Raw genomic sequence first — 25,122 nt, 5'->3', positions numbered from 1 at the left:
TTGAGTGGTGTCTTTCAGTTATTCCAGCTGCAGTGTGGCTAGCATCCCGATATTTTGTACTACTTCGCGGGGCCCCGCGCTTCACTTCTAAAAACGATGTTGCGCAAAATAAACCGGAATTTGGGGGACAGCGCTTTGCGCGGCGCCCTTTCTCTGCGCGGCTCGGCGCGTTCCGAGCAGCTGCGGGCGTTGCTTGCGGCGCGGACGTTCGCCACGGCCGCGGAAACAGCGGTTTGTTCCGGTGTGTCGGATTCTCAATGTACATGCAGGCTGGCGGAATAGCCAATGCGTCAACGGCCGGAAGGCCGAGCAGTGTGGTGTCGGTGTTGGCGTCCTCGGTCGCCGACGACGCCGAGAGGCTTATCATGATCCGCCTGGCGGAGCTTGTTCGCGCTTACCGCACCCACGGCCACACTCAGGCTACGCTGGACCCGCTCTGCCTGCCACGCGAGCCGCCCTTCCACCGTTTCAACCCCAAGGACGTCGAGGTCTGGGTTAGTATTCACGCCGTTTCTCTGAAATATTATGCAGTTGGCGCCGGAAACGTACGGCCTAACGGAGGCTGACCTGGCCCGAACAATCCCTTCGGGCTTGGTGCCCGGCCACATGGGAAGCTCGGCGACCGTGGCGGAGTGCATATCTAACTTGCGCAAGAGCTACTGCGGTGACTTCACTGCGGAGTTCTCGCACCTGCCTGAGGAGGAGCAGCGGTTCTTCGTCGACAGGATTGAGAGCCCAAGCGCCATGAATTTTACCAAAACGGAGCGCACGGAGTTCTTCCGGTCAGTGGCGAGCGCAGTCATGTTCGAGCGGTTCTGCACCAAGGCCTTCCCGACTGTTAAGCGGTTCGGCGCCGACGGCCTTGAGTCCATGGTGGTCTCGCTGGACGTCCTGTGCAGCCTGGCAGAGGCCTCGGGTGTCGATTCGATGCTGATGGGAATGTCGCACCGCGGCCGCCTCAACGTCTTGGTGAACATTCTAAAGCGCCCGCTCGACGAAATGTTCGCAGAGTTCCGCGGCAAAAACTGGTACGCGGACGAGGGCAGCGAATACTGCGGCGACGTCAAGTACCACTTCGGCTACCGCAACCGCCGCGGATCCCTGCGGCTCGAGATGCTGCACAACCCCTCGCACCTGCAGTTCGTCCACCCCGTGGTCATGGGACAGACCCGTGCGCGGCAGGTGGACATGGGCCTGGACGCTCGCAAGGTGATTCCGGTGGTTCTGCACGGCGACGCGGCGTTCAGTGGCGAGGGGATAACCGCCGAGACGGTGCAGATGTCACGGATCCCCGAGTACGCGGTGGGTGGCATGATCAACATAGTGGTCAACAACCAAATCGGGTTCACCACCTACCCCGCCGGAGGCGCGTCGACTCGCTACACCACCGACCTGGCGAAGATGGTCGAATCGCCCGCGCTACACGCTAATGCGCACAACGTGGAGGCCGTCGTGTTGGCCTCGCGTCTGGCCTACGAGTACCGTCAGCAGTTTGGCAAGGACGTGTTCCTGAACATGGTCGGGTTCCGCAAGTTCGGACACAACGAACTCGACATGCCAAAGTTCACCAACGCCGAGATGTACGCGCGCGTCGAAAAGAAGGAGGACGTCTTGATCGCGTATCGCAAGTACCTGCTGGAGACCGGTGTGTTCACGGAGGCCGAGCTCGACGCCGTGGAGGGTGAAATCCAGGCGGAATTTGAGGCCGCGCTTAAACGGTCCATTGAGGTATCCACCATTGCGCCGCCCCCCCAGGCCAAGGAGTGGAAGGCACCCGCCATGACCTCGGCGGCCCCGGTGACCGGCGTGGAATTGGCTCGCTTGACGGAGTTGGGCAAGGCATTGAACGCCGTTCCCGAGGACTTCCAGCTGCACCCTGCTATCCGCCGTATTTTCAAGGAGCGCACGAAGGCGATAGAAACGGGCTCCAACATCGACACCGGCCTGGCTGAAGCCTTGGCCTACGCGTCGCTCGCACAGGATGGGTTTCGCGTACGTTTGGTAGGGCAGGACACCAAGAGGGGCACTTTCTCGCACCGCCATTCGTTCGTGCAGTGCCAAAAGACCTTCCGGCTTTTCAACATCTTCTCGAAGGTGCCCAAAGGGGACCAGGTTGAGGTGTACAATTCGCTGCTTTCGGAGACGGCTGCCATGGGGTTCGAGTACGGCTACGGTCTCGAGAACCCGCGCATTCTGAACATGTGGGAGGCGCAGTTCGGCGACTTCGCGAACGTCGCGCAGGCTGTGACCGACGAATATGTAGTTAGCGGAGAGGCCAAATGGGGGCAGCAGTCGGCCATGTGTCTGCTGTTGCCGCACGGGTTCGATGGGCAGGGTCCAGATCACAGCTCAGCTCGTTTGGAGCGGTACCTGCAGCTCTCCAACGAGCCCGAGGACATGCACGACTTCCTGTCGCTCGCCAACGACGAACACGCGAAGCGCGTCAACATCGGCGTCATCAACTGCACCCGTTCGAGCAACCTCTTCCACGCACTGCGCCGCCAGATGCTTCGTGACTTCCACAAGCCGCTCATTGTCATGACCGGCAAGAAGCTGCTTAAACTGCGTGGCACCTACTGCAGCTTGGAGGAGTTCGGGCCGGCACATGCATTCAGGCCGGTAATACCCGCAGAGGTTGCGGACGGGGCTGCCGTCGACACCCTGATACTGTGCAGCGGGCAGGTGTACTTTGACCTTTCGGGTCGGGTGGCCGAGCTGGGCGTGCGCAATATCGCCGTGACCACGGTGGAGCAGCTCTGCCCATTCCCCGTAGGCGCCATCAAGACGGAATTGGAGCGATTCCCTAACCTCAAGCGGCTGGTGTGGTGCCAGGAGGAGCATGCGAACGCTGGGGCGTGGAGCTACGCGTCTCCCCGTATCGGCCACCTGTTGCGCCACATCGGCTCCGACTTGCGACTCGAGTACGTTGGGCGCCCCCCGCTTGCGGCGCCGAGCTGTGGTGACGGAGCTACCCACGTCCTCGGGATGCAGCGCGTTCTGGCCCAGGCAGTTCCCCAGCCGTAACCGAACCCCGGGACGAGGCAGTGTTGATTTTTTGCGCCTACACTTTTTAACGCGATAAATTAACCCTTATATAATTCTAGGAATTGGTTTAAGTGGCCTGTCGGCGATTTGCGGCACCGTGTGCCACTTTTTCTTCCAGTCCGTGGCTGACTTCTCTACCTCCTCGTCGGGGCGCCTGAGGCGGAAGCCGTGCGTCCACTCTCTTCCGGGCTCAGTCGCCGGCGTAGCCAGGAACCTGACCAGCCACTCGGTGGTCTTGACGTACTTGACGCTGCGCTGCTGTCATTTCTCACACAACGCGGCTAACCTGTCTGCGTAGAGGGACCCTAGCTTCTCGGACAGCGTTGAGCGCCCCCAGTCGACGAAATACGTTCTCACGTGGCGCAGGTCATCGCTCGAGTTTATGGCATCGAGCGTCGCCAGCCGGTCATCGAAGTAGTGCACGGGGACACGTGGGTCAAGTTGGAGGTCGGCCAAGAGCGCCCTCACGCTGTCCGTGGGCGTGCCACGGTCCCGACCGTACACGTCACCCGCGTGCAGCGGTTTGATTTGCAGCGACTCGAGCTCGCTCATTACCATAGCTGTGGTTTTGACATCCGATACCAGGTAGACTGGCATCTGGAAAACCTCAAGATGGTGTTTAATCGCGCCCACGACCGCGCAGTTGTACGACTCGTGGTTGCGCCTCTGCGCGGCATCTAATGCGGCGCAATTCGTTCGGTACAGCACCGTGTCCAGCCACGCCTCTCGGTCTGCGCACAGTTTGCTCCAAGCGTCCTGGAAGTGCTGATCCAGGCTACACTTGTCGATGCCAAGCTGTTTGAGGATCTTGTCGTACGTGGAAACCATATCGCTATAGCGCGCCCCGTCTGCTTTCCAACCCTCAAGTTCGAAGGCCTCAATGCCCATCGACTCACGCTGTGGCGACCCCAGGTCCACCAGCTCGTTGGGGTCGCCGCCCACGGTGATGTGTTTCAAAATGTCGAGCGGGTTTGCATCAGTTGCAGCGAGCGCTTCGACCGTGTGAACCTTTTCGAGCATATCCTGGTCATTGCAGTTGTTGATGAAATGTTGGAGCGCAGGGATCCAATCAGCCGCCGAGTCTAGGAAGGGCTGTGCATAGCGCGCCCTCGTGGCCAGCCAGATGGGCAGGCTGCGGCGCTCCGCGACGGACTCGAGAAACTGCTGCACATCCAGTGGCTGCTCGCCCGTAAAGTCCAAAATAGCGCGAGCAGCCACCACGACGCCGTCCCGGAATCCCGTGTGAGCCACCCCGGACCAGTTTATGATGAATACGTCGGGCGGCCGTTCGACCTTCCAAGTGAAGAGCTCCGATTTGCCGGGGGTGATGCCATTGACGTCTGAACTGTGCCTGAACTCCGGTATCTGCCCAAGCGCCGGCATCTCGTGCAGTTGCAGTGGCCCCTTCGCGTACTCGCCGTTGGTGGTGTCCATCGGTTCCTCGGGCACGTGCTGCGCATACACCTCGGGTTTGGTGAACGCAAGCCGCATTTGTGGCTTAAAGTTGGCGATAGGCGGTATGTGAAGCTGATATTCGGTGCCTTCTATGAGCCTATTGTGCAGGTTTGACCCGCCGCCGCTGTCGTCGGTACCGCCGGAGGGCATTGCTTCCTCTGGCATCCCACCGTATAACATTGACCCTTCACATGCCGACTCATCGGTGTTATCACCGTCGTTGGGGTCATTATGCGTCGCGACCTCATTTTGATTACCAGGCTCCGCTTCTTGACTGGGTGATACAGTACCTTCATGCAAGCCGATATTCACCGTCGCCGGCTCACCGACGTGCTCCTGACTCCCAGTGTCACGAGCGTGATTGTCATGTATCGTTGCGATAACTCTGCCTCCCCTTCTTTTTCGTTTGGCAGGCGGCCTTTGCTTCCGCAGAGGCCGGGCACTGCTCTTGGCTGCTGCATTCCGGCTTGCGATGGCTCGATATAGAGCAGCTTCTCGTTGCATAAACGGCTGTACCACTTCCACTAGTTGCGCGATGACGGTCACCGCAGCCAGCACTAGGAGACATCTTCTAGTCGTGCGCATCTTCCATGCTCCAGGCGTCCGGTACCCAGAGCCGTAGCAGGGTAGAATCTTGCCCGGGCAGCCACCATAAAACGACACATCACCTCAGTGTGCATCCAACTGTTTGCAAGAAGGCCGCCGGTGAGCTGTTTGTGACGCGCAAATCAACCTTCGCGTTGTTGTGATGTGTCGGCGACATCACACACTCATTGAAATTTCCGGGATTCTACGCTACGCTCTACACCGCAGTTAAAATTAGCACGCAAGATTCGATGGAGAGCAAAATCAGAAGCGTTGACTGTAGCTCCGGGGGTCCAGATGGTGAGTTTCTATGAGCTGTGGTCGCGTGGCATCGACCTATGGGTGACGGCGGTGCTTAAGGACCTGAGACGACACCGCAAGAAGGCTCTCCTTCGACTGCTTATAACGCTCGCGCGTCGTAAGGGGTTCGAGGCGATTGCCAAGGCGATAATACACTGCCGTGGCGACCGCCTAGATCCGTTGATGGCCTTGTTTATGCGACTATGCGAACTGTCTCGTTTCGAAGATGCGACGCCTAGTGACAGCAAGAGCCCACAAAGTGTTCCCAAGCAGCACGGACAGCACGCCAGCGGTCAGCGTGCCACGGGCAAATCGCAGGTGGCGCTGTCTGCCACCAGCACCTTGAGTCGTTGCATCCTAGCTGCCGTCACGCCCCTGCTGTTGCACGTTTTCGCAACCCGAAGCAAGGTCCCCCTGAAGTCGCAAGGGCTGTGCCACTGCTACTCGGCCATAATGGCGGACGTCATGCAGTTCCTGGATAACACGGGCAAGACCGTTTCCTCTCGCGCCCTCCGCTGCACGAAAAGTGCCACCCGCTCTCGCACGACCCGCGCGTTTAGGCGAACGGTGTCCGCTGTTGGCATATGCGCAAGTGACAAGTTGGACCGGACTCTGTTGCGCAGCCGCGCCTTGTGGTCGTGGTTACGCCAGGCGGACCCGTCGGAAAGCGCATCGGCGACTGAGATCGTGATGCGAGTGAAGGCATCGTCCGCCGGAAATGGGCATCTGGTGGACAACATTTCGGGGCTGCAGGCTGTGTTAGTATCGATAGCGAATGGTTGCAACCCCGAGTCGTCAGCGGCCGTCCCGTCGTCGTTGTACCAGCTGCTTGAGCAGTGTCCAAGCAGCCACGGGGTAATAAAAACTCGCATTGAGAACGCGATAGTCTACCTGCAGCGCATTCGCAGTCTGGATCTCGATTTCAAATACTCGCGGAACCAGATGCTCCGCGATGCGGCCAAATCGTGCGCAGCACTGCGTCAGGGTTGGGACCGCCGCAGCGACAAGCCCGTACGGGAGCCTACCGCGTGGAGCACCATTAGGGACAATGTGGCCCTTCAGTCAGCTATGTGGCGCAACCGGTGCTTAATCGCAACTTCCTCGCAGGGTTCTACCGCAGTGAAAACGAGCCCGCGGTGTCCACCTCTGGACGACTCGCAGGTGTCAACCGTTTTGGGATGCTGTCTGCTCTTCTGCGGTGATTATTTGAGTGGATTCTCGAAGATATGCAGCGCAGTTAATCATGCTGGATTTGGCATTCGTGTGCCGGCGCACGACCGGTTGATATACCTGGCGGCTGGTGCTATGGCCTGCAGCTGCCCACCGGGTGAGGATACTGGCGATCTCCCCATCCTTAAATTACGGCCGCCTCATATGGTATATTACACGTTTCTGAGATTAGTCGGGGCCGTGTCTGGAACTAGGCTTACCGCCGTAGAACCCAGGTTGCTGCGGCCATCTTCACAGCTGGCCGTGCAATGGATTGTGGACGATGTGTTGTCTTCCGTCGCTGAGCACGGTACCACCGGTGCAGAAGGGCGCGCCGATGAAGTTTCGAAGGATAATCGCAGCAACGAAGTTGCTAAATTGGAAGCGGATAGGGCGCATCGTGAGGCCCGTAAGGGCCCTGAGGCCCACGCGGACGCAATTCCGAAGAGGTCCGCCGTGAAGAGTTTTAATGGTCTGCTGGCCAATAGAAACGCCATAGTGGCGTCGTTGTCCGAGTCGGTAGGCAGGCGGATATACCTGTCTGAGGACGCTGCACTGTGCATTATGAGAGCGCACGCTAAGATTTTTAAAGTGCAATTCGACCACCTCAGGGAGGCTTTTACACAAATGCACGAGACGTTCACGGCTACTTTTAACCGTTTAAATGAGGAAAGGGGAGGCAAAGGGGGCCGCGAATCATTTGCGCGATACGTGGATGATATTCGCGCTGCAAAGGTGTCAGTTGAGGACGACAGTAACAGATCATTCACTCGTCTAATGGCACCTTACGCGCTATTTGCGTACGCGAGGCTGGTATTTTCGCAACTCTCCCTGCGTGCATCCAACGAGGTCTTCCCTCGAGCCTTCTGGCTGTCAAATCGCCACATGGCCCTGCTGGGACACCGACTGCGAGGCGGTTTGCGCGACGCTTACCTGTAGGACTGCCGTCATCAGGGCATCCAACAACCATTCTAAAGAAGTTGCATGTACAATCTGCCCTATATGCCGCGTGTCTATACTCCGTTGATATATTTGCGGCTTCGTTCTGAACGCCGCCGTGTCTGGTGCGTTGACGTGGTTTCCTAACACTTTGGAGCAGCTAACGTGCTAGAAGCACGCGTAGTAACGTTAACAATGGCCCCTAGGGGGAAGCGGCTGTCCGTATGATGCGCGTTTAGACCAAATACGGCGTCATTCTGGCTTCGAAGCGCACCGAGCGCTAGTCAGGAAGTCTCACTGCACGACAGCGACTAGATCACGTAAGGCACAATGGAATCAAAGAGTCCGTATATAGACAAATTCGCTGTCGCGGCGCAGCTGATGGGCGGGCAGTAAAACGCCGACGGAGGCTGGGGTGTGTGGCCTTCCACGCCTCTAGGTGAGCTTGCGACCACTCTACAAAGTAGGACAACGCTTGAGAAAAAATGTTCGCGACTACGAGCGAGGAATCACATGAAGACAGAATCAAGGCGGCTTTCAGGGCGAAGGCCAAGATGTTTCTATACACGATAGCGATCACCAAGATCATCGGCCTGGCGGTGCAATATCTCAGCGCCAACGAAGATAAGGAGTGATTCAGGCTGTATGCCTGCCGCCAAGCTGCGCAATGGTTTGCGTGGACTGCTCCGCTCCGGAAGCTCCCTACCGTTACAAGTGCTGCAGGCAACACTTCTGTAGCGTGGCCTGCTATAAGCAGCATTCCTGCTCTGGTCTGCAAAGTAATGCGGCTGGTGGTGCTTCACCGACTGCATCAACTCCCGCAGCGCTCGGCACAGGTGGCAAGGAAGCTGACCTGTCGGAGCCGCAGATAACCGCCCTGAAGGAGGATCAGAAACTGCGCTCCATGCTGTCTAACAACGTTTTGAGGAGGGTGCTAAGACAAATCGCAGCGTCTTCTGATCCGGCATCGGCAATCGCCCCGTATATGCGTGACGAGTTTTTTGCCGGGTTCGTAACGCAGGTCCTCGAGACGTTGGATGCCGTGCATGAGCCAGCTGCGGATGGACCATCAGCATTGGACAAGCCTTAATATGGGTTCACATTATACTACACGTATGTTCGTTTTGCGTGGCGACGCGTAGCTGAGGCCTTGTCGGTTGGCTGGTTGCGTAATTCTGTGCCATTCTATGCACCCCGCGGTTAAATTGGGCATCTGCAAAGATACAACACATCCGTTATATACGGCGCGGAAACGCTGGTCAGAAGTCTAAATTAGCATCTGTCTGCTTGAGCCATGTGAAAACTTATGCGGGAGTGAGTTTTGCGTTGGTGGGCTGGGTGCGATTGTAAGGATGGAACCACTGGCGTGTTCCATTGTGCCATCACTCGTCAACAAACTCCTCGTCCTCATCGTCTGTGAACGTATTTGACGCGTCGCTGGCTTCTCCCGCCTCGTCGTCCGCATCAGGTTGCGACGCCCTGGTTCCGCGGACGGGTCGGGTCATCCTTCTGCTCGCAACGGGCGCCTCCTCCACCACTGCCGGCTTTTCGTCGTCAACTTCCACCAACAGCGCGCTGAGCTCACGTGGCCCTAGGCTTGATATATACGCGTCGTACGCGTCAACTAGATCGCTGAACGCGGTGGAATCATCCACCGCGAACACGATTTGAGGAGGCTCTCCCGGAATTACAGAAACCCCTCCTTCGGCGCTTTCTAGGTCTTTCGTGTGCACGGTGGCCAGCTTCCGCATTTGATTTGAAACCAGCTCAATCAGATCGTCCACCACCTTTAAGTTAGCCTTTGCTTTGACGAAGCCGCCCTGGCTCTTGATGTAGTTGAGGAGCAGCAGCATGTCGCGCAGATCCAGAAGCCCCAGTGCAGGGTTAGCCAGAGCGCAGAGGTCGCTCATGGACCGCGGCTCGTCGTCCGCAGCGCCATCTGGCCTCGACAGGCCAAAGCGGTCCAGCAGAGAGGACACGTTGCGCGTGACGAACATCGATATCAGGGCGCCAATTAGCGACATGAAGCCCCCACGGTCGGCCAGAATTGGACCCTTGTCGATCGTGATGAGCAGCAGCCACTTGAAGTACTTCGCGAAGGTCTCCAACGAGAAATACAGCGGCGACCGGTGCAGGACCGTCTGCACGGCGAACGATATGAGGCGCGCGAACCCCACCATACGGAGCTCCAGCTGCAGTGCATGATGCACAGACCGCATTAGCACCTGCTCGAGCACCTTGTGGAAGTTGCGAAGATGCCTGTACGAGAGCGTGGGGTACAGGGCACACATGCTCACGACGATGTTTTTGTCCTCCGCCGTTATCGGGACGTAGCGCGTCGATCTCGTGAATTTGAAGTCTGCGATCATGTGCCGGGCTGCGGCCGGCGCGACGAAGGCCAGCTCTAAGAGGCCGCGTAGGCGAACGACGGTGATGTCGTCGCTGCATCGTTTCTCCTCCGCCGTCTGTGGGCTTTGGACCCGTTGCTGCTTGCTCCGGAGGAATTCGGTCAGGAGCAGGCGGCATCCCAACCTAAGAGCCAGCGACTGCACGTACTTAGAACTCTTGACGCTGCAGTGCACGATGCCCCATAGAGTGTCCTTGAGCTCTTCGATGAGCTCTACGTTGGCGGCGTCATCCCCCGCCGCACCCTGCTGCAGCTCCACGTTGGTGACGAGTAGGTCAGTGAGCGTGGTCATGTACATTTCGCAGCGTAGCGTTTGCATCTCGATGCGCCTTCTAAGGGCGTCGGAGGGGAACTCCGCTTCAGCGGCCGCCTGGTTGAGGCACCCCTCCAGGATGGCGAGGGCGCCTTTAAGAGCCACGTGGAACGCATTCAGTTGCCTCCACAGCTCGACGCGGCCCTTGTTCAGCATGCACCACGTCCCGAGGCACTTGCTGGTGAGCACGTCGCAGTACTGGTCGGTGATGCTTTGATCGCGCCACTTGACCACTGTGGAGCAGAAAAAGGCCATCTGCGGCAGCAGAATGGCGCGTGGGAACTCTGCGAGCCCCGCATCCTCGCTGCAGTTGCTTTGGGTCTGCCCGAGAAAGGACTCTACGATGGCCATGATGCGCGTCCAGCGCTCCTTCAGGCAGTTACGTATGACGGTGGCGAACGCCTGCTGCTTCTCCAGGAGCACCAGCAGCGCCTCCTCCTGCTGCTGCAACATCTCCTGTTGCTGTTGCTGCTCTTTGCTCGCGCTCTTCACATTTTCCAGCTCGGCCTGCTGCGTCCACGTCTGCTCCATCTGCTCCCGCAGCTTCGCGTCAATCAGACTCAGGTGCTCAATGGAGTAGCTGGTGGGGTCGAAACCCTTGATTTTTTGCAGGTCCATCCGCTCCAGCTCTTCCCGCCGGATGCTGATGTTGGAAATACCAGAGGTTTGGAAGGGGTCCTTTATGTCGGAGATGATGGAGAGCACCTTGCGCGTGATGGACACTTCGAAGTGCCGCTTCTCCATCTGCGGATCGTCGCCGATGAACTTGCCGTCGAGCCTGAACTTGCGCGCGTAGACGTAGCGCAGCAGGCTGGTGGCCGCGAACGTCACCCCTCCCTTCAGCCAGCGGCTGGGGAGCGCGTGGGAGTACGAGTTGTTTCCCAGCGTTGTTTGCGCAACAACGTCGGCCATCAGGCCCGTGATGTTGCTGCGCACCGGGCTGTGGAGCAGTATCTTGTCGCAGAAGGTTTCGGTCAGAGCGACCTGGTAGCTGTCCTCAATGGCGTGACAGTGCGCGATAACGAGCAGCGCACGGAGCGCGTGCGAGACCAAGCACATGTTCCAGTACAGCTTTTTCATCCTTTCACAGTCCTCCGAGGCGTACTTGTGCACAGCCGCCGCTTGGTTGGACTCAACTGCGTCGACGAACTGCGCATCGTCGTCTGCCATGGCGTTCACGGCGGACTGAGGAGCCTGGTCTGACTCGTCAGGCATGTTGCAGAACGTGGTGAGCACGAAATGCGCGTAGGAAATCACGTCTACCATGTTAATGAGTTTTACCTCCTCAGGCAGGGCGTGATTTTGATAGAAGACGTTCACAAGCACCAACTCCGCAGGGGATAGCGTTTTGAACCTTTTCATATACGCCACGATGTTTTCGGCGTCTTCCTCGGCCTCGCGCTCGCCAGCGACATCACTGCCGGCCCCGTCGCCTTCACCGCCAACGCCTTTATCCGACCTAATGGAGAAGGAATTGAGGCACCCAGTGCCCTTCATGTAAAATGAAATGGCGTTCTCTAGCACCGTGACGTCGTCGGTCTGCGAGATCATGTCAGACAGGAACCCTACCAGGCCACCGCAGTTGCTGATCCAGGAAGAAAGCATATACAGAAAGGCTCTTTTCATGCTCTGCGCCTCCTCGGATAGTCCGTAGCACATTATCTGGGTGCACATTTCGACGGGGATCACGTTGTAAACGGTTCCCAGCTTCTTGTAAACGCCGGAACGCACGTCTTTGGAGACGTCAGCAAGCCTGGCTATCAGTTTGCGCAGCACCGGCAGCGCCTCTTCCAGGGTCGGCGGCACGTCCAGGAACGTGACGGCGGCGACCCTCACAACAGCGGCCGGGTCCGCCATATGCTTCAGCATCTCTCCCTTGACGCGCTCGTCCTGTAGCAAGATGAACCGGGTAGCAATGGCAGTCACCAGTGGCGAGTTGCCACAACGCAAGGAGCCTCCGAAAATACATAAAACATTCAACAACACCACTACGTGATCAGGCTCTTACCTGGAAATGCTCGAGGAGCTGCAGGCAGCGGTACCGCATTTCCTTGTTGGGGTCGGCGAGCAGTGACACGAAGGTGTCCGCATGCTTCGTGAAGAGCTTCTGAGGTATTTCGATTTCGTCCTTGCACGCCAGCCTCATGACGTGATAAGTGACGGTGCTGAAAGCCACGCGTAATTTGCGATCCTTGGCCAGCGACAGGCTGAGCAGTGATTCCCACACCCTAACCACAGTGCGCGGTGAGGATGGGATCACGCGCTGCGAATCCAGAAGCTCTGCACCCTTCGGCATAGCGCGGTTTTCCAACAAGTAGTCGACGCGCATCAGATGGTAGTACAGGAATTCCGTAAGAAGCTCCAACCCATCATACGGACCGTTGGCTGCCCGCGCCTTGCCCATGTAGCAAACGCAGAGGAGGGCATCTCTGTACACGCACTCTGCAAAACGCTCGCAGTGGTGATCGTTATTCGCCGAAGTGCCGCCTGTTTGCTTCGGCATTGCCTCGATCGCTTCTTTCAGGGGAATGAAAGTGACGGCCAGCGCTGCGTCGACGGCCATGTCGGAGTCGTACACCCGACTGACGGATTTCCGAAACGCATCCGTATATGCGCCCAGCTTCCTCAAGAACGGCGCTCCGGCGTTGGCGAAGAATTCCGCGCCGTGGCGTAACGCCGGTGTGCTGCCATGTGCCACAGCCGCCGATGTTGGAGCGCTTTCGGAGCCTGCAGAATCGGCATCAGCACCCCCTCCACGTTTCTTATGTTTAGCCCGGCGCTTACGGTTGTCTTCCTGCGATAGTGGCGCCCTTTTGGTGGCTGAATTTCCACCGTCATGGCCGTGTCTTGTTCCCTCAACCGCGGAATTCCGCATGTTGCCGTCACTCCCCGGTACACCATGCGCTGGCGCCGCGTCATCCGACGACGACGCCTCTCCGTGACCCCGTTTCGCCGGGTTGCGGCGTGGCAGCAGCTCGCCAACCGCGGGTACAGCCATTGGTCAGATGGGCCCAAACTCCGCGCTGATACGACGGAAATGAGGTGCCCATGGCGTGCCTAGCGACTGTTTGGCAATCACGCCAAACTTATGTGGCGTTGTGTGGAGCCAGCAACTCAAAATCTCGGGTTCTTGGATGCTGCCGTCGGCTAGACACGCGTGTCACCGGCGGTAAAAATAAATTGCCTTTGGCCGTTATAAGCACAGTTCTGGTTAGTGTTGGGTGTGTTTTCTTTTTTGGAGTCGCTAGACGCCCGCATAATAGGGATGTGGGCGATACTACGGTTGGAGGCTCTATAGCTTCGTTGAAGCCTTAACGAAGTGTCGCGCGTTCACGCTGCCTTCCCTGCAGACTAGAGGTATAGATAACAAAGACGGGTGTATTACACCAACTGCAATGCGTAGTTGAGGGGTTGCCGTACCTAAAAACCCTGTTGCGTTCACGTGTGTAGCGAATGTGCGCATCCGGCCTCTGCGATTTGCGTTTGCGCCGCATTGATTGCGTCAACGGTCTTTGGTTTAACATATGCCTGGCTTATATGTCCATCGGCGGTCAATCTGGCAGCTTCGGCGGACGCAGCCGACTGCTATAAGAAACCAGGCAACCATAATCACATGTTCTACATGAGTCTGTCATATTGCACAATGCCTTTAGCAAACGCCACAACTTATGTTGGAAGCATGGAACTGCATTTTTTTGCAGCCGCCGAATCGTGTCTTAGTAATGCGGTGTTCCATGCAACGGAGTCACACACGCGGTGAATGCGAGCAAACGGTAAAGGAACTCAAAACCTTAATCAAATATAACGAAAAATGCATATGGCCTTTGGCCGTGCAACCGGAAGATATTGCTGTGGTAAGCGTCATTGCGTTGCGTCCTTCCATCGTATGGCGTGAGGCGGCGCGACGTGAGATTGCCGAGGCAGTTCACCAGTAGGAATGCGGGAGGCGGCCGCCCCTACACGAAGTCATGGCAACCATGGCGCCTACGGAAGGTGACGCAACCGCGGACTCGCGGCCGGGCAGATTTGTGCGATCGAGGAAGCGCTTCAAGGCTTACACATGGAAGTACAAGAAAACCATCTCGCCAATCGCGTCATTCGTCCTGGTGGTCAACCAGATGATCGGATACGGTACGTTTCACGGTCAGTGACCACATGCGACCGCAGGAATGAGCGATATCCCGTGCGTGATGCGTGAGGGAGGATGGCTGTACGCCCTGCTGGCGAACATACTAGTCGCGGTCTTGGCCGCGGTATGCAGCCTCATGCTGCTGCGTGCCATGACGCTGATCCCGCACAACGATAATTTCGACCATCGCATCGAGTACAACACCCTGGTCAAGTACTACCTCTCGGACCACAACTTCCGCATGGTGGCGCTGTTGCACCACGCCGGGGACCTCTGCAGCGTTGTTTGCGGCATACTCGCGTTTTCGAAGCTCGTAGACATGCTGCTAGTGCGAATATTCGGTTGGACGCTGGCGCTGCAGGTCTACCCGCACGCCAGCTTCGGCCGCGTCGACATGCGCACCGTGACAGCCATCTACGAGTCAAGCGTCAACAGCGGCACGGACGGCCCGACCTTCACGCTCGCCATCACCCTGGGGTATGTCCTCTGCGCTGCGTTGTGCCTGCGCCTCAGCGCGTGTGCGCTGGAGGAGACCATGGGATTCCACGTCTTCTCATTCCTGGCGCTGATCGGCTGCACCATGCAGCTCGCACTCTTCGGCTTCGCTCGCTACCTGGGCGGAGTGCGGGCCGCAAAGCCGCCAGCGATAGGTGGCACGCGTTTCAGCAAGGTCATCCTGACGTTTGTGGAGAACTTCAACGTCGCCAGCTCGACGCCGTCCTGGGCGAACGAGATGACAAGCGACGTGAAGGTCGTCAGGACGATGTGGACGAGCACCTTTTTCACCTCCGCAATGTACCATGTCTTGGGGTACATCCTGTGCGTCGGCTTCCCGGCAAACAGCGGGAGCATAGTCAGCGACATACTGCTCAGCAACACCAGCCTCTTGACGCATGCAGCCATATGCCTGTTCGTGGCCGTTAACGTGCTGCCCGATGTCGTTTTCGGCACCATCAGTACCAAGTACAACCTGCTGAACTTGGGGTACTGCGGATCGAAGTCGGCGTACTTTTGGGGCTGCGTCCTGCCGTTCACCTTCACCTGGATGCTGTCCAATGAGTCCATTTTCTTCGAATACCTGGGGCACATCGGACTTATATCAGCGCTCTTCTGCGATTTCGTGATTCCGGTGGTGGTCTACAAAGTGGCGAACGACAGCATGGCAGACTTTATGGACGCGGCGGCGGGATACGAGGGGCGCATGAACGCCGACGGCAGCTACTACCTGGGAGATGGTTCGAACGGTGTGGACACATTTCTGAAGCGCGGAACTAGCATCCTGTTCAATAAAATAGGCAGCATCAGCCGCGCCTTCACGATGGACATGCGCCAGAAACCGATTGCTGAGGACCTGTTGAAGAGCGACTCGCTCAGACCCGAGGCATTCCACAACATCGCACGACAGCAGTCGGAAATGGATTTCGGCGGACTGGACTTCGCGAAGTTCAGGATCATACGCCCGCCTCTGATGCCCAGACCCGACGACCACCTCTACAACGTCATCGTCCCTCAAAGGCGACCGGGGCGCGTCATGTTTGAAGGCCTGGGTCTATGTGATCCCGACTTGGATGATGATGAGACGCTCTCAACGCCGCCGCAGTCGGATCGGGCTGCGAGCAAACAGCGGGTGGAGGTGTTCCCAGTGCAGTTCCTCGAGCGGCACAGCACGATGGTGACGCATCTCATCCTGTCGTTGCTGGCAGGGATGATGGTCATGCCCATGGTATCGCGCTTCAAATTGTAGTCATATTGCTTTGCGTGGTTGGGTGGGCTATCTTGTGTGATCGCTGCTATGTCGAGGGCCCTGGCCCTTAATGCGTGCCTCTTCGGACCAACGGTAGCACAACGTTTATGCGTTTCGCATGCATTCTGCTACCAAGCGCGCCAAGAGCTATCACGTTAACGGCCGGAATCGGCACTTTACCGTCACAGGCGACGTTCAAGGTTCGGCGCAGACACACACATTAGAGGTAACCGATTGTGCACGTTTAGTGAATCGTGCCGACACATGCTAGATATATTGTGTCTGTAACTCAGAAATGTTGCTATTAGTTACGTGATTGCGCACATCGCTCTCGAAACGTCCGTTCGTCGCTTTTTTTACCGACTGTCGAGGGACCGTCTACCACTCTGCGTTGCGGAAGGCTTGCTTGGTGAGGCACATTTACACATAGAAACAACTAACGCAAAGGGCAGTGTCTCATTTGTGTGGTTTTGCGTTCTGGCGGTGGCTCTTTACCGCTGGAAGGCAGACATCTGAGTTTGGGTGTGTAGACACGCCTCCGTGGTTGCACATTGACGGTCACGTAATTTGGGGCTTTTAATCGTCCTACAGGTGTTCGACGGTGAGAAGTATGGCTCCGTAGGAGGTACTGGTGGTGGAGCCTGGATTACGCCCTTCCAAACACTCAGGAAGTCACAAATTAAAGCGTACCGGGCGTAACCTTCCCGAGCACGGTGAGAGGCATGCGCCAGCCGGAAGTTGCTATATAACGCTATAGCACAAGTATATGGTTGCTGGAGTGCGCTGCTTTAAGGCGATTATACTGTGTCATTGAAAACCAAGCTGGGCAACCTTTGCAGGGGGATGTTTGCATGATGGACAGAGAGCAGCGCGTTAACGGAGCGCGCCTCGTCGGAGAGCACGCTCATGGATTGGACGATGTGGATCGTGGTCCCGCCTACAACTTCGACCTCCAGTTTCGTGGGGGGCTCACCGCACCAGGAGCGCCGCCTGAGTCGTCAGCGCGAGGCGCTAAAAACAAACTTATCGCTGGCCAGTGCTCGTACGCAACGTGGGTGGAACGCTTACGTGTACTGCGAGAGATGCGCGAGGACGTCTTGCACGAGCCTGCCTTGCAGCACATGATGAACGGTTTGGATGCCTGCATCGGTGCGCTCGCCAGTGTAGTGGGCACTCCTGTCACGCGAGAACCTCCGCGGATTCCAAACAGTTATGACATTCCCGCACAATCAGGCAGCGTAACTGATCGTGCCGTGAACTATCCTAGCGTGACAACAGATCCAATGGAGTCGATCTATAAACCGGCCCCCCTGAGCGCCCGCTGCACTCCAGTGGCGGCACCTTTCGAGGAGCAGGCCTTGCCGGGGCACCAAAGCTACACGATGGACGATTTGATTGGCTCACTCGATAACATAGGTAAGCTTGGCGTCGCTAGCTGATCACGAGCCTGCAGAGGTGTCGACGGCCGACGATGAGATACCGCCGGCCTTGCGGCTCGAGGCAAATGCAGCAGCGGCATATTTCGACGACGCCATGGTTTCGAAGCTATATTCCCGTCGTTGGATGCGGCGCTTCGAAGCGGTGGGCGACATTGTGGCACTAGTCGACAGCGACGAGATACTGGCGACGAACGACGATAGCATCCAGAGGGCTGTCGGAGGCATATACTGCGCTTTGGCGCGGCTGTTTAGGGACCATGCACTGAAGGTAACAGACTAAAAGTGACATATATGCTGTCCTAGGTGCTCATAAAATCGCTTGAGCTGCTGGATTCATTCTTCGGCTTTATGGAGCGCCACGGCTGCTCTGTGGCCAGCAGTGCGCGTTGCGCCACCGAACGCGGAGACGCGCCCCGCTCCAAAACAGAACGCGGCGCTGCGGTTAGTGGCGGAGCGGAGTTCCTGGAAGCGCTCATCGCCCGACTGGGAGACCCCGTCTCAGCGGTGGTCAACTGCGCGGTATGCGCGTTGCTCAAGGTCGCCGAGTCCAACACCATCCCTACGTACGAGGATATTGTGAACTGCCTAATCAGGTCGCTGGGCGGCTACAACTCGCAGCCGGGGGCCCGCTCAATCTGCAACCGCCTGAGGCTTGTATCGACGTTGTTGCTCAGGGCGCATCTCTACAACTCTCACGGAGTTGCAAGGCTCGCCGTGAAACAGGCGCCTTTCTTCGAAACCGTAGGCGCCCTTTGCAGGCATTCGCACGGATCGGTGCGCGCGGTGGCCGTAGAAGTCCTGGCCATTGGAACGAAAATCTACTTCAGCGGCGCGACGCCGAATCTCGACCCGGTCATTTGCGACGCCGCAGAGCGAATCCAGCCGCAATCGGCGTCAGTTTACGAAGGAACCGCCGAAGAACGGACACGGGTAATGATTGCGGAGGCGCAGGCGAGTTGGCCCGCCGACCTTCTACGGGCGCGTACAGCTCGCCAGTGTTAAGCCATGGGACTCCTGAAGGTGATTCGCAAGGGCAAGGCCTTGGAACACGAAATTCGTGTGCTTATGCTGTGAGTGCTCTATCGCAACCTGCACATCTCACAGCGGCCTTGACAACGCGGGAAAGACTACTATCCTCAAGCGCTTGAACGGCGAGGACACCTCGCGCATCGAGCCTACGCTCGGTTTCAACATAAAGACACTAGAACACGATGGGTAATCAATGATCTCTCCGATTTGGACAGATGTGCAGCTACCAGGTGAACATCTGGGACGTTGGTGGACAGAAGACCATCCGGTCCTTCTGGCGCAACTACTTCGAAAACACCGATGCGCTGGTCTGGGTCGTGGATTCTGCGGACGCCATGCGCCTCGAGGACTCGCGCAGCGAGATAGAGGAGCTCCTGTCGCAAGATGTCAGTGTCACACGCGTTTCAGTCACCCCGCGCAGCAAATGGCACAGTGCACGGTGCTGGTATTCGCCAACAAGCAGGACGTTACCGGAGCCCTCAACGTTCACGAAATTCAGGAGGTGATTTGCATTGTTTAATGTTCAGTTTGTAGCAGCTCGGACTCGACCGAATCGCGAACGAGCGGAGCTGGCGCATCCACGGATGCAGCGGTATTAGCGGCGAAGGGATCGTCGAGGGCTTCGCATGGCTCGTGTCCGACGTCGCCCGCCGTATATACACGCAAGACTACGTCAAGCGGTGAGGCTCACTCGCTATCCGTAGCAGCAGGCTTGGATTCGGTAGGCGTGAGTCGCTCGGCAAACTCAAGGCGGCGTGTAACCTCCTCCTGCACACCGTTAGACCACGCACGCAACAACACACCTTTAAAAAGTCAAACACGCTGTCTTGGCACAGCGCGACGCTCTCGTCGATCTGTTCGATGATGAACTGCCGTGTCTCGTTGATTTGCCGGACTATCTCCATAGTCGGCGGGTCGCTGCGATTGCTTAGACGCGTAAATAACACCTACCATTTGACCAATATTCCACGGAGAGCTGACACCATGTTGAAAACGAATTGTGCACAAAGAACCGTGCATGGTGGGACTCGAACCCACAACCTTCGCCTCCGGAGAGCGACGCGCTATCCATTGCGCCACACGCACTAACTCCGGAGAGCCCAATTTAACGGTTACGTCCAGCATTTATACGCCTTGCTAGGCGCTTGGTTACACATCAGCGGTCACAAACAATGGAAGGTCTCGAAAATCTGATCCTGCGGATCAAGCGGGAACCCGAGGCGCACCGTGAGGACTTCTTCCGAAAATGGGAGGAGTTCGTGGCGGCCCTAGCGGTGCTGAAGTTAACGCCGCATCTCTACAATGCCACGGCCATGGCGCTGCTGAACTTTGTTGCCCAGGTAGGCCGGAGTGGTTGCCAAATCATAGCGTGTCAGTCCGTGTCATTCTACTGTGGGCCGCAGCAGACCAATATAGACATCCGATGCGTGCCGTCTAACGCAGCAGATTCCACGGGGCTCTCCGCTTCGGGGAAAGGCTCTCAAAGCGTCGTCGAAAACGCTCAAAGGGTCACAGGCGCAAGCAGTGGCGTCAGTCTGGGGGTGGAGAATGGAGCTGCAAACGCTGCGGATGCACCAGGCCCCGAACTGGGACGCGATCTGTGCATGATGCTCATCGATTTTGTTAAATCACATCGCAAGCGCATAAACGGGAAGACGCTCAAACAGGTTATCAGCACCACATTTCTATTGAGAAGCAAGCGCCTGGTCGACATATTCACGTAGGTGGAGTATGCACAACGCCCCAAATCCTTCGCAGCATATTTCCGGAGTGGCTCGCTCTGCTCGACCTCGACGACCGCGATGTGCGCCGAAGACTCTTCGTATTTATCGTCCGCGATCTCACGATCGTATCGCAACAAGTGAAGGATGCCAGGGTGAGATTGCGTGCGTGTTGACTTGACGATGCCGTAGTTAACTAGGGCCGTGCAACGGCTGTTTTTCGACTTCCTCAAGGCCAAGAGCATCCAGGTGCAGCTTCTGACGTGCTGCATATGCGTCGAGATGCACAAGAGGAGGGTTTGGCGGGATAGCCAGACGGTGAACAACATTGCACAGTGCGCTCTTGCGTCAAACCTCAAACTGGTGCTGGCTGGCGCGCATTTTCTGCTCGGTACCAAAAACCATTTGGACGTGGCTTTTTCGGCCTTGGAGGATATAGAGGAAGAAATCGCGGCGCTTGAGGACCTCAACAAACAGCAGCAGCACCCTGGGTTTGGAGCGCACTCTAAGAAGACAGAAGGACGGCAAAACCGCCTAGCTCGAACGAAGAAACATGTGGAGAAACAGCTGGAACGTCGCAAACGGCGTCTGCAGTTGTGTGCGGTTCGGGAATTTGCGGCGATTGACGACCTGCATGATCCGCAAAAGTTCACCGACCGGCTGTTCGAGCGCTGCAGGAACAAGGATGTGACTTTCGGTGCCAAGCTCATACTGCTCCAGTTAGTCAGCATTTTGATCGCACGCCACCGCCTCATGGTGCCAAACTTCTACGGGTTCATGCTGAAATACATCAACCACAAACAGAAGCTCGTGACCAAAATCCTGGCGATATCGGCGCAGGCAGTTCACCCCGATATGCCTACTGACCTCCTGGAACCTCTGATAAAACAGATTATGGATCAATTCGTGAGTGAAGACCGTGCAAATGAAGTTATAACTGTCGGAATTAATACCTTACGCGAGATAGCTGCTAGGGCGCCGTGCTTGTTCGCCAAGGAGACCATCGGACAGATTGTGGAGTTCAGACATATAAAGAATAAAGGTACGTGAGGTGTGGACCCTTACAAAACCCATTCAGCTGTTGCAATGGCGACCAAGTCGTTTATAAACCTCTACCGAGAACAGGCGCCGGAGATGCTGCACCCGACCCTTAGAGGGCGTGAAGCCGGCACCCAGCTCACCCAAGCCAAGAAGGAGAAAACCGGAACCGCATCTCAAAAGTTCAGCAGCACCTACATCCTATCGCAAGAAGACTTCAAGCGCAAAAAATACATGGGCCCTGATGAGGCAGAAGCTGGTCAATCCGGGTCGGGCAGTGACCATGACGATGACGACGAAGAGATCGGCGCAAGCGAAGACGAGTACGACTCCAATGCCGAGGGCAGTGATGAGGAGTCCGAGGAGATGGATTCGTCGGAGGAGGACGTTGGTTCCGAGAGCGACGCGTGGGTATCAGACTCAGAAGAGGAGAGTGAGAGCGAAGAGGGCGATAGCAGCGAGCAGCGCGATAAGCGAGGCACGGCATCCGGCAGTCACCCCAAGCGTAAACCAGGTCGCGAAACCGATGACGATGAAAGCGAAGACAGCGACGAGGACGAAGATTCCGAGGCTGAGCGTATTAAGATCAACCCCAACGATCTAGCATATGGGTCAAAACGCAAACGCGTCGCCGCAGAAAGCCGCAAAGAAGCTGCGTTGGCCAGGATGGAACGCAAGAAACGGCGCACAGCTGCGGAAAGTCGTGCGGGAAACAAGCAGAGCACCACCAACCGCGTTAAAGCGCGAAACAAGCCGGTGCTGATGACCATGCAGAGCAAACGAATAGTGGGGAAGCAGACAATGAACATCGCGGAGAAGATGGCAAATCTGAAGCGCCACCTAAAGTCGTTGAAGAAGGGAAACATGAAATACAAAAAGCGTAGACAGTGAAACAACATGCTATTAATGTAGCGCATCACTCATACTCAATAATGATGTGTAAATAATGACCACTGCCGGTTTCTATTAACCTGTTGTTTTGTACGTGGCCGCGTACGGTTTTGGTCGTTGTTCGCCGGTTCTAAGGCCACACTATAGCTACAGGCTTTCTACTCAGCGTTGCCTGCCCAGGTGAGTTTTAAAATCTCTGACAGGGGGCCTAACGCCACTTTAATATCAGCCACTTCGACGAAGGACCTGCTGCGTTACTTCACACCACGTGATAATCATGACAGTCGCATTGTGATTTGGTAGGTTGCGGTGGGCAACGTTATGGTGCATACGAGTTACCTTAGGATTACATACTACACGAAGGCGTATTGATTTGCCAGGGCGGCGCACCTACAACAACGAAGTCTGTTCGACCAAAGTAGCAAGCAAACCGATGATGTACACAACTCGTCAACTAGTTGCTTCTCAACATGCCAGTTGAGTTGGTCACCGGAGTAATACCATGTTACAAATGGATCGCAGAGGCAGGTAACCGGCCTTCTGCGTCAGGGCATCGGAAGTGCCATCCTACGTGGGATGGTGATATATTTATTTGGCAACTGTCTGGCACGTTTGCGTTTTAATAAGTATCTAAGGGAATGTGGAGGCCTTTGTATTCGATTTGAAGAGATGCTGTGACACGACGCCGCGGTAATAACACGGGACTGCGCACATCGTAACATACTATCCGCGTCCCATTGTTAATTCCTGACATTATACGCTTCCCTCAAATGGCGCGGGAATATTCAGCTACAATATGTGCTATCACTGCCTGAAAATAGATAGATAATGACTCGCCTTGCGCGGACTGCATGTTACGTTCATTGGGTAGACATGGCTGCTTTATTGCATCTTGGTCGGAGTCACGCTCCTAAGTCCACCTTTTGGTGTTAACACGGGTTTGTATGGCTCGCTAAGCCGCGTGTGTGTTAGAAGGCAACAACACCGTTATTGAGTTCCACCACTAGGACACAGCTGTTTGCACACCGTCTTGCCGCTAGACACAAAATACATAAACATCTACCACTCGCATAGTTTAACGATTTAATATAAAATGGTGTACAATTCGTTGACCGACGTTCCTCGCAACCTCAAGGAGGGCATCGACTGGTTGATCGCCCTGAGAGGAACTGACCCTGACAACAACTTGGGTGCTATGGGCGCCCTAATTTACGACTTCCTCTTAGACAAGCCTGTTGGCAAGACGGAGGTGCCCGCTCTCGAAAAAGTTAAACTTGTTTCTAAGGAGTTCGTGGCGCAGCCGGAGATTAGGAACCTGCGATTCGCAAAAAAGCTGCTAAAACGCTATGAGGTGCCTATGGATAGAGAGCTTGACAGCTTCGCCAGATCTGCAGGATTTTACATCGACAGTGATTATAAGAACGTCGTAAAGACAAGGGGTGACACGCACGAAGACATCGCAACTGACCTGGCCACTGTTGTGGATGGATGTGAGGCGTTTCTGAATCACATAAAAATCCCTGAGCAGTACGAGTCTGCATACAGTTCGAAAGCTACGTGGGATGCGTCATGCACCAAAGACCCGGAAGCTTGTGCTTTGGTTCTCGTGGGAATCGCGCCAATGTTGTACTTGGGAATACGTTCTTTGCAAGATGCAAGCAGGTATACAACCTGGAAAAGCCAGATGATAAGGTGAGGGAGCATTTGGCGGATGTGATTAAGGCCGTCGGTTACGGAGAGCCCGGGTGCCGCTCTAGCATGAGTGGTCCAGATGTCCTCAAAGCATTGGAAAGTGTAAATCTACATGTATTGATTTCGATCCGCGAGCTCGCAGCATTCTGGGCGTTCTACTGAGTAGGCAAAGCAGCTGCACTGTGCAACCATCCCGATGAACAGTTATTATGAATTCAGGTCACCAGTGCGCTGAAATACGCATCAACACGACACATGTGGTTGATCAAAAGTAGCTACAGCCATCGTTGTAAGCTGCAATCTTCATGTACAATACTGGAGCTGTCGAATGAGGTCAAACACATTTCTTGGCATGTTTTTAATCGTATTGGGGACGACAATAACCGGGTTACTTTCAACATCACACGATTATATGCCCGTGTACCCGACAAGCATTGTGTGGATACCCACTGTACGTATAGAGCGCTTGACACTCCTTCACGCCTGCTGTGGTGGATGAGCCACCACCGCCCACATCACACATAGCCCATCAGCGCACCACACAAATTTAAATACGACGTAACTCATGGATCAGGATGATAATATTATTAATTTTGGATATCAGCAAACTGCAAGTACCATGCAAAATGAGTTCCGCTGTTACGTTACTTACTCCCACTCTCCACCCTACTAATAGATCATTCTACGCAGAGTTGTTTAGCAAGGCAGCAATGTAATGTCAACACGGTGTCCGTAATAAGTGCCAGATGTATACAGTGGCCTATTACACAACATCTAAAAAACAACATCGCTCTTGACGCCTCGCCGAATCACATCATACAGCTGAAAAGACACATAAAAAATTAATAGCGATTGGTGGCGATCTTTCGCAGAAACCCAGTGCGGGTAACGGTGAGCGTGTTACCGTCGACGGATAGCGTTACCAGCCCTCGCTTAGCTGCGTTCTTAATGGCATTCTGCAGCGCTTTTTAACGCAGTGGCAAACATACAACTCACCAACTTGTCAAGGATGAAGAGTCTATACAGGAATCTGGATGGGCAGTCGTCGCGCAGCGGCCTAGAGTCTTGAAAACGCACAGCGTCCGCAACGCCGCGCAGCCACAGCGACGCGCCCTCGGTTATCGGCCTACGCCGAGCTCTCCAGTGCACACCGGAATCAGGATCGTACACACCCACGAACTGAGCG

The 25,122-nt window shown here is 56.1% G+C and overlaps 11 protein-coding genes across 11 annotated transcripts; 8 read left to right on the top strand and 3 right to left on the bottom strand.

The window, feature by feature from the left end:
* Positions 1-263: 263 nt before the first annotated feature.
* BBBOND_0206910 (2-oxoglutarate dehydrogenase E1 component , putative) lies at positions 264-3,024 on the top strand (the record flags this gene model as incomplete). Its single annotated transcript, XM_012912265.1, has 2 exons — positions 264-494; positions 532-3,024. The coding sequence occupies 2 exons, from the start codon at positions 264-266 to the stop codon at positions 3,022-3,024; spliced, it is 2,724 nt and encodes a 907-aa protein (XP_012767719.1).
* A 282-nt stretch (positions 3,025-3,306) lies between these two features.
* BBBOND_0206900 (hypothetical protein, conserved) lies at positions 3,307-5,085 on the bottom strand (the record flags this gene model as incomplete). Its single annotated transcript, XM_012912264.1, has 1 exon — positions 3,307-5,085. The coding sequence occupies one exon, from the start codon at positions 5,083-5,085 to the stop codon at positions 3,307-3,309; it is 1,779 nt and encodes a 592-aa protein (XP_012767718.1).
* A 297-nt stretch (positions 5,086-5,382) lies between these two features.
* Positions 5,383-7,533, top strand: BBBOND_0206890 (hypothetical protein, conserved; the record flags this gene model as incomplete). The annotated part of the gene is made up of 1 exon (XM_012912263.1): positions 5,383-7,533. One exon carries the CDS (start codon positions 5,383-5,385, stop codon positions 7,531-7,533), a length of 2,151 nt encoding a protein of 716 aa, XP_012767717.1.
* A 485-nt stretch (positions 7,534-8,018) lies between these two features.
* Positions 8,019-8,623, top strand: BBBOND_0206880 (hypothetical protein, conserved; the record flags this gene model as incomplete). The annotated part of the gene is made up of 2 exons (XM_012912262.1): positions 8,019-8,164; positions 8,257-8,623. The coding sequence occupies 2 exons, from the start codon at positions 8,019-8,021 to the stop codon at positions 8,621-8,623; spliced, it is 513 nt and encodes a 170-aa protein (XP_012767716.1).
* Positions 8,624-8,915: 292 nt separating this feature from the next.
* Positions 8,916-13,128, bottom strand: BBBOND_0206870 (hypothetical protein, conserved; the record flags this gene model as incomplete). Its single annotated transcript, XM_012912261.1, has 2 exons — positions 8,916-12,143; positions 12,262-13,128. 2 exons carry the CDS (start codon positions 13,126-13,128, stop codon positions 8,916-8,918), a joined length of 4,095 nt encoding a protein of 1,364 aa, XP_012767715.1.
* Positions 13,129-14,230: 1,102 nt separating this feature from the next.
* On the top strand, positions 14,231-16,126 carry BBBOND_0206860 (hypothetical protein, conserved; the record flags this gene model as incomplete). Its single annotated transcript, XM_012912260.1, has 2 exons — positions 14,231-14,384; positions 14,421-16,126. The coding sequence occupies 2 exons, from the start codon at positions 14,231-14,233 to the stop codon at positions 16,124-16,126; spliced, it is 1,860 nt and encodes a 619-aa protein (XP_012767714.1).
* An 854-nt stretch (positions 16,127-16,980) lies between these two features.
* On the top strand, positions 16,981-18,567 carry BBBOND_0206850 (hypothetical protein, conserved; the record flags this gene model as incomplete). The annotated part of the gene is made up of 3 exons (XM_012912259.1): positions 16,981-17,542; positions 17,580-17,833; positions 17,869-18,567. 3 exons carry the CDS (start codon positions 16,981-16,983, stop codon positions 18,565-18,567), a joined length of 1,515 nt encoding a protein of 504 aa, XP_012767713.1.
* Positions 18,568-18,570: 3 nt separating this feature from the next.
* Positions 18,571-19,278, top strand: BBBOND_0206840 (ADP-ribosylation factor-like protein 2, putative; the record flags this gene model as incomplete). The annotated part of the gene is made up of 5 exons (XM_012912258.1): positions 18,571-18,635; positions 18,670-18,780; positions 18,818-18,980; positions 19,016-19,096; positions 19,129-19,278. 5 exons carry the CDS (start codon positions 18,571-18,573, stop codon positions 19,276-19,278), a joined length of 570 nt encoding a protein of 189 aa, XP_012767712.1.
* A 3-nt stretch (positions 19,279-19,281) lies between these two features.
* Positions 19,282-19,614, bottom strand: BBBOND_0206830 (hypothetical protein, conserved; the record flags this gene model as incomplete). The annotated part of the gene is given in 3 exon segments (XM_012912257.1): positions 19,282-19,362; positions 19,398-19,541; positions 19,546-19,614. Coding segments are annotated over 3 exon segments (294 nt in total).
* Positions 19,615-19,766: 152 nt separating this feature from the next.
* Positions 19,767-22,244, top strand: BBBOND_0206820 (HSDA/SDA1-RELATED protein,putative; the record flags this gene model as incomplete). Its single annotated transcript, XM_012912256.1, has 4 exons — positions 19,767-20,314; positions 20,353-20,470; positions 20,508-21,357; positions 21,394-22,244. The coding sequence occupies 4 exons, from the start codon at positions 19,767-19,769 to the stop codon at positions 22,242-22,244; spliced, it is 2,367 nt and encodes a 788-aa protein (XP_012767710.1).
* Positions 22,245-23,337: 1,093 nt separating this feature from the next.
* On the top strand, positions 23,338-24,098 carry BBBOND_0206810 (hypothetical protein; the record flags this gene model as incomplete). The annotated part of the gene is made up of 2 exons (XM_012912255.1): positions 23,338-23,850; positions 23,907-24,098. 2 exons carry the CDS (start codon positions 23,338-23,340, stop codon positions 24,096-24,098), a joined length of 705 nt encoding a protein of 234 aa, XP_012767709.1.
* Between the last annotated feature and the right edge of the window lie 1,024 nt (positions 24,099-25,122).

Source organism: Babesia bigemina (genome assembly GCF_000981445.1).
Source record: "Babesia bigemina genome assembly Bbig001, chromosome : II".
Classification (NCBI taxonomy): Eukaryota; Apicomplexa; class Aconoidasida; order Piroplasmida; family Babesiidae; genus Babesia; species Babesia bigemina.
This window is presented reverse-complemented; position numbering and strand designations above follow the sequence as displayed.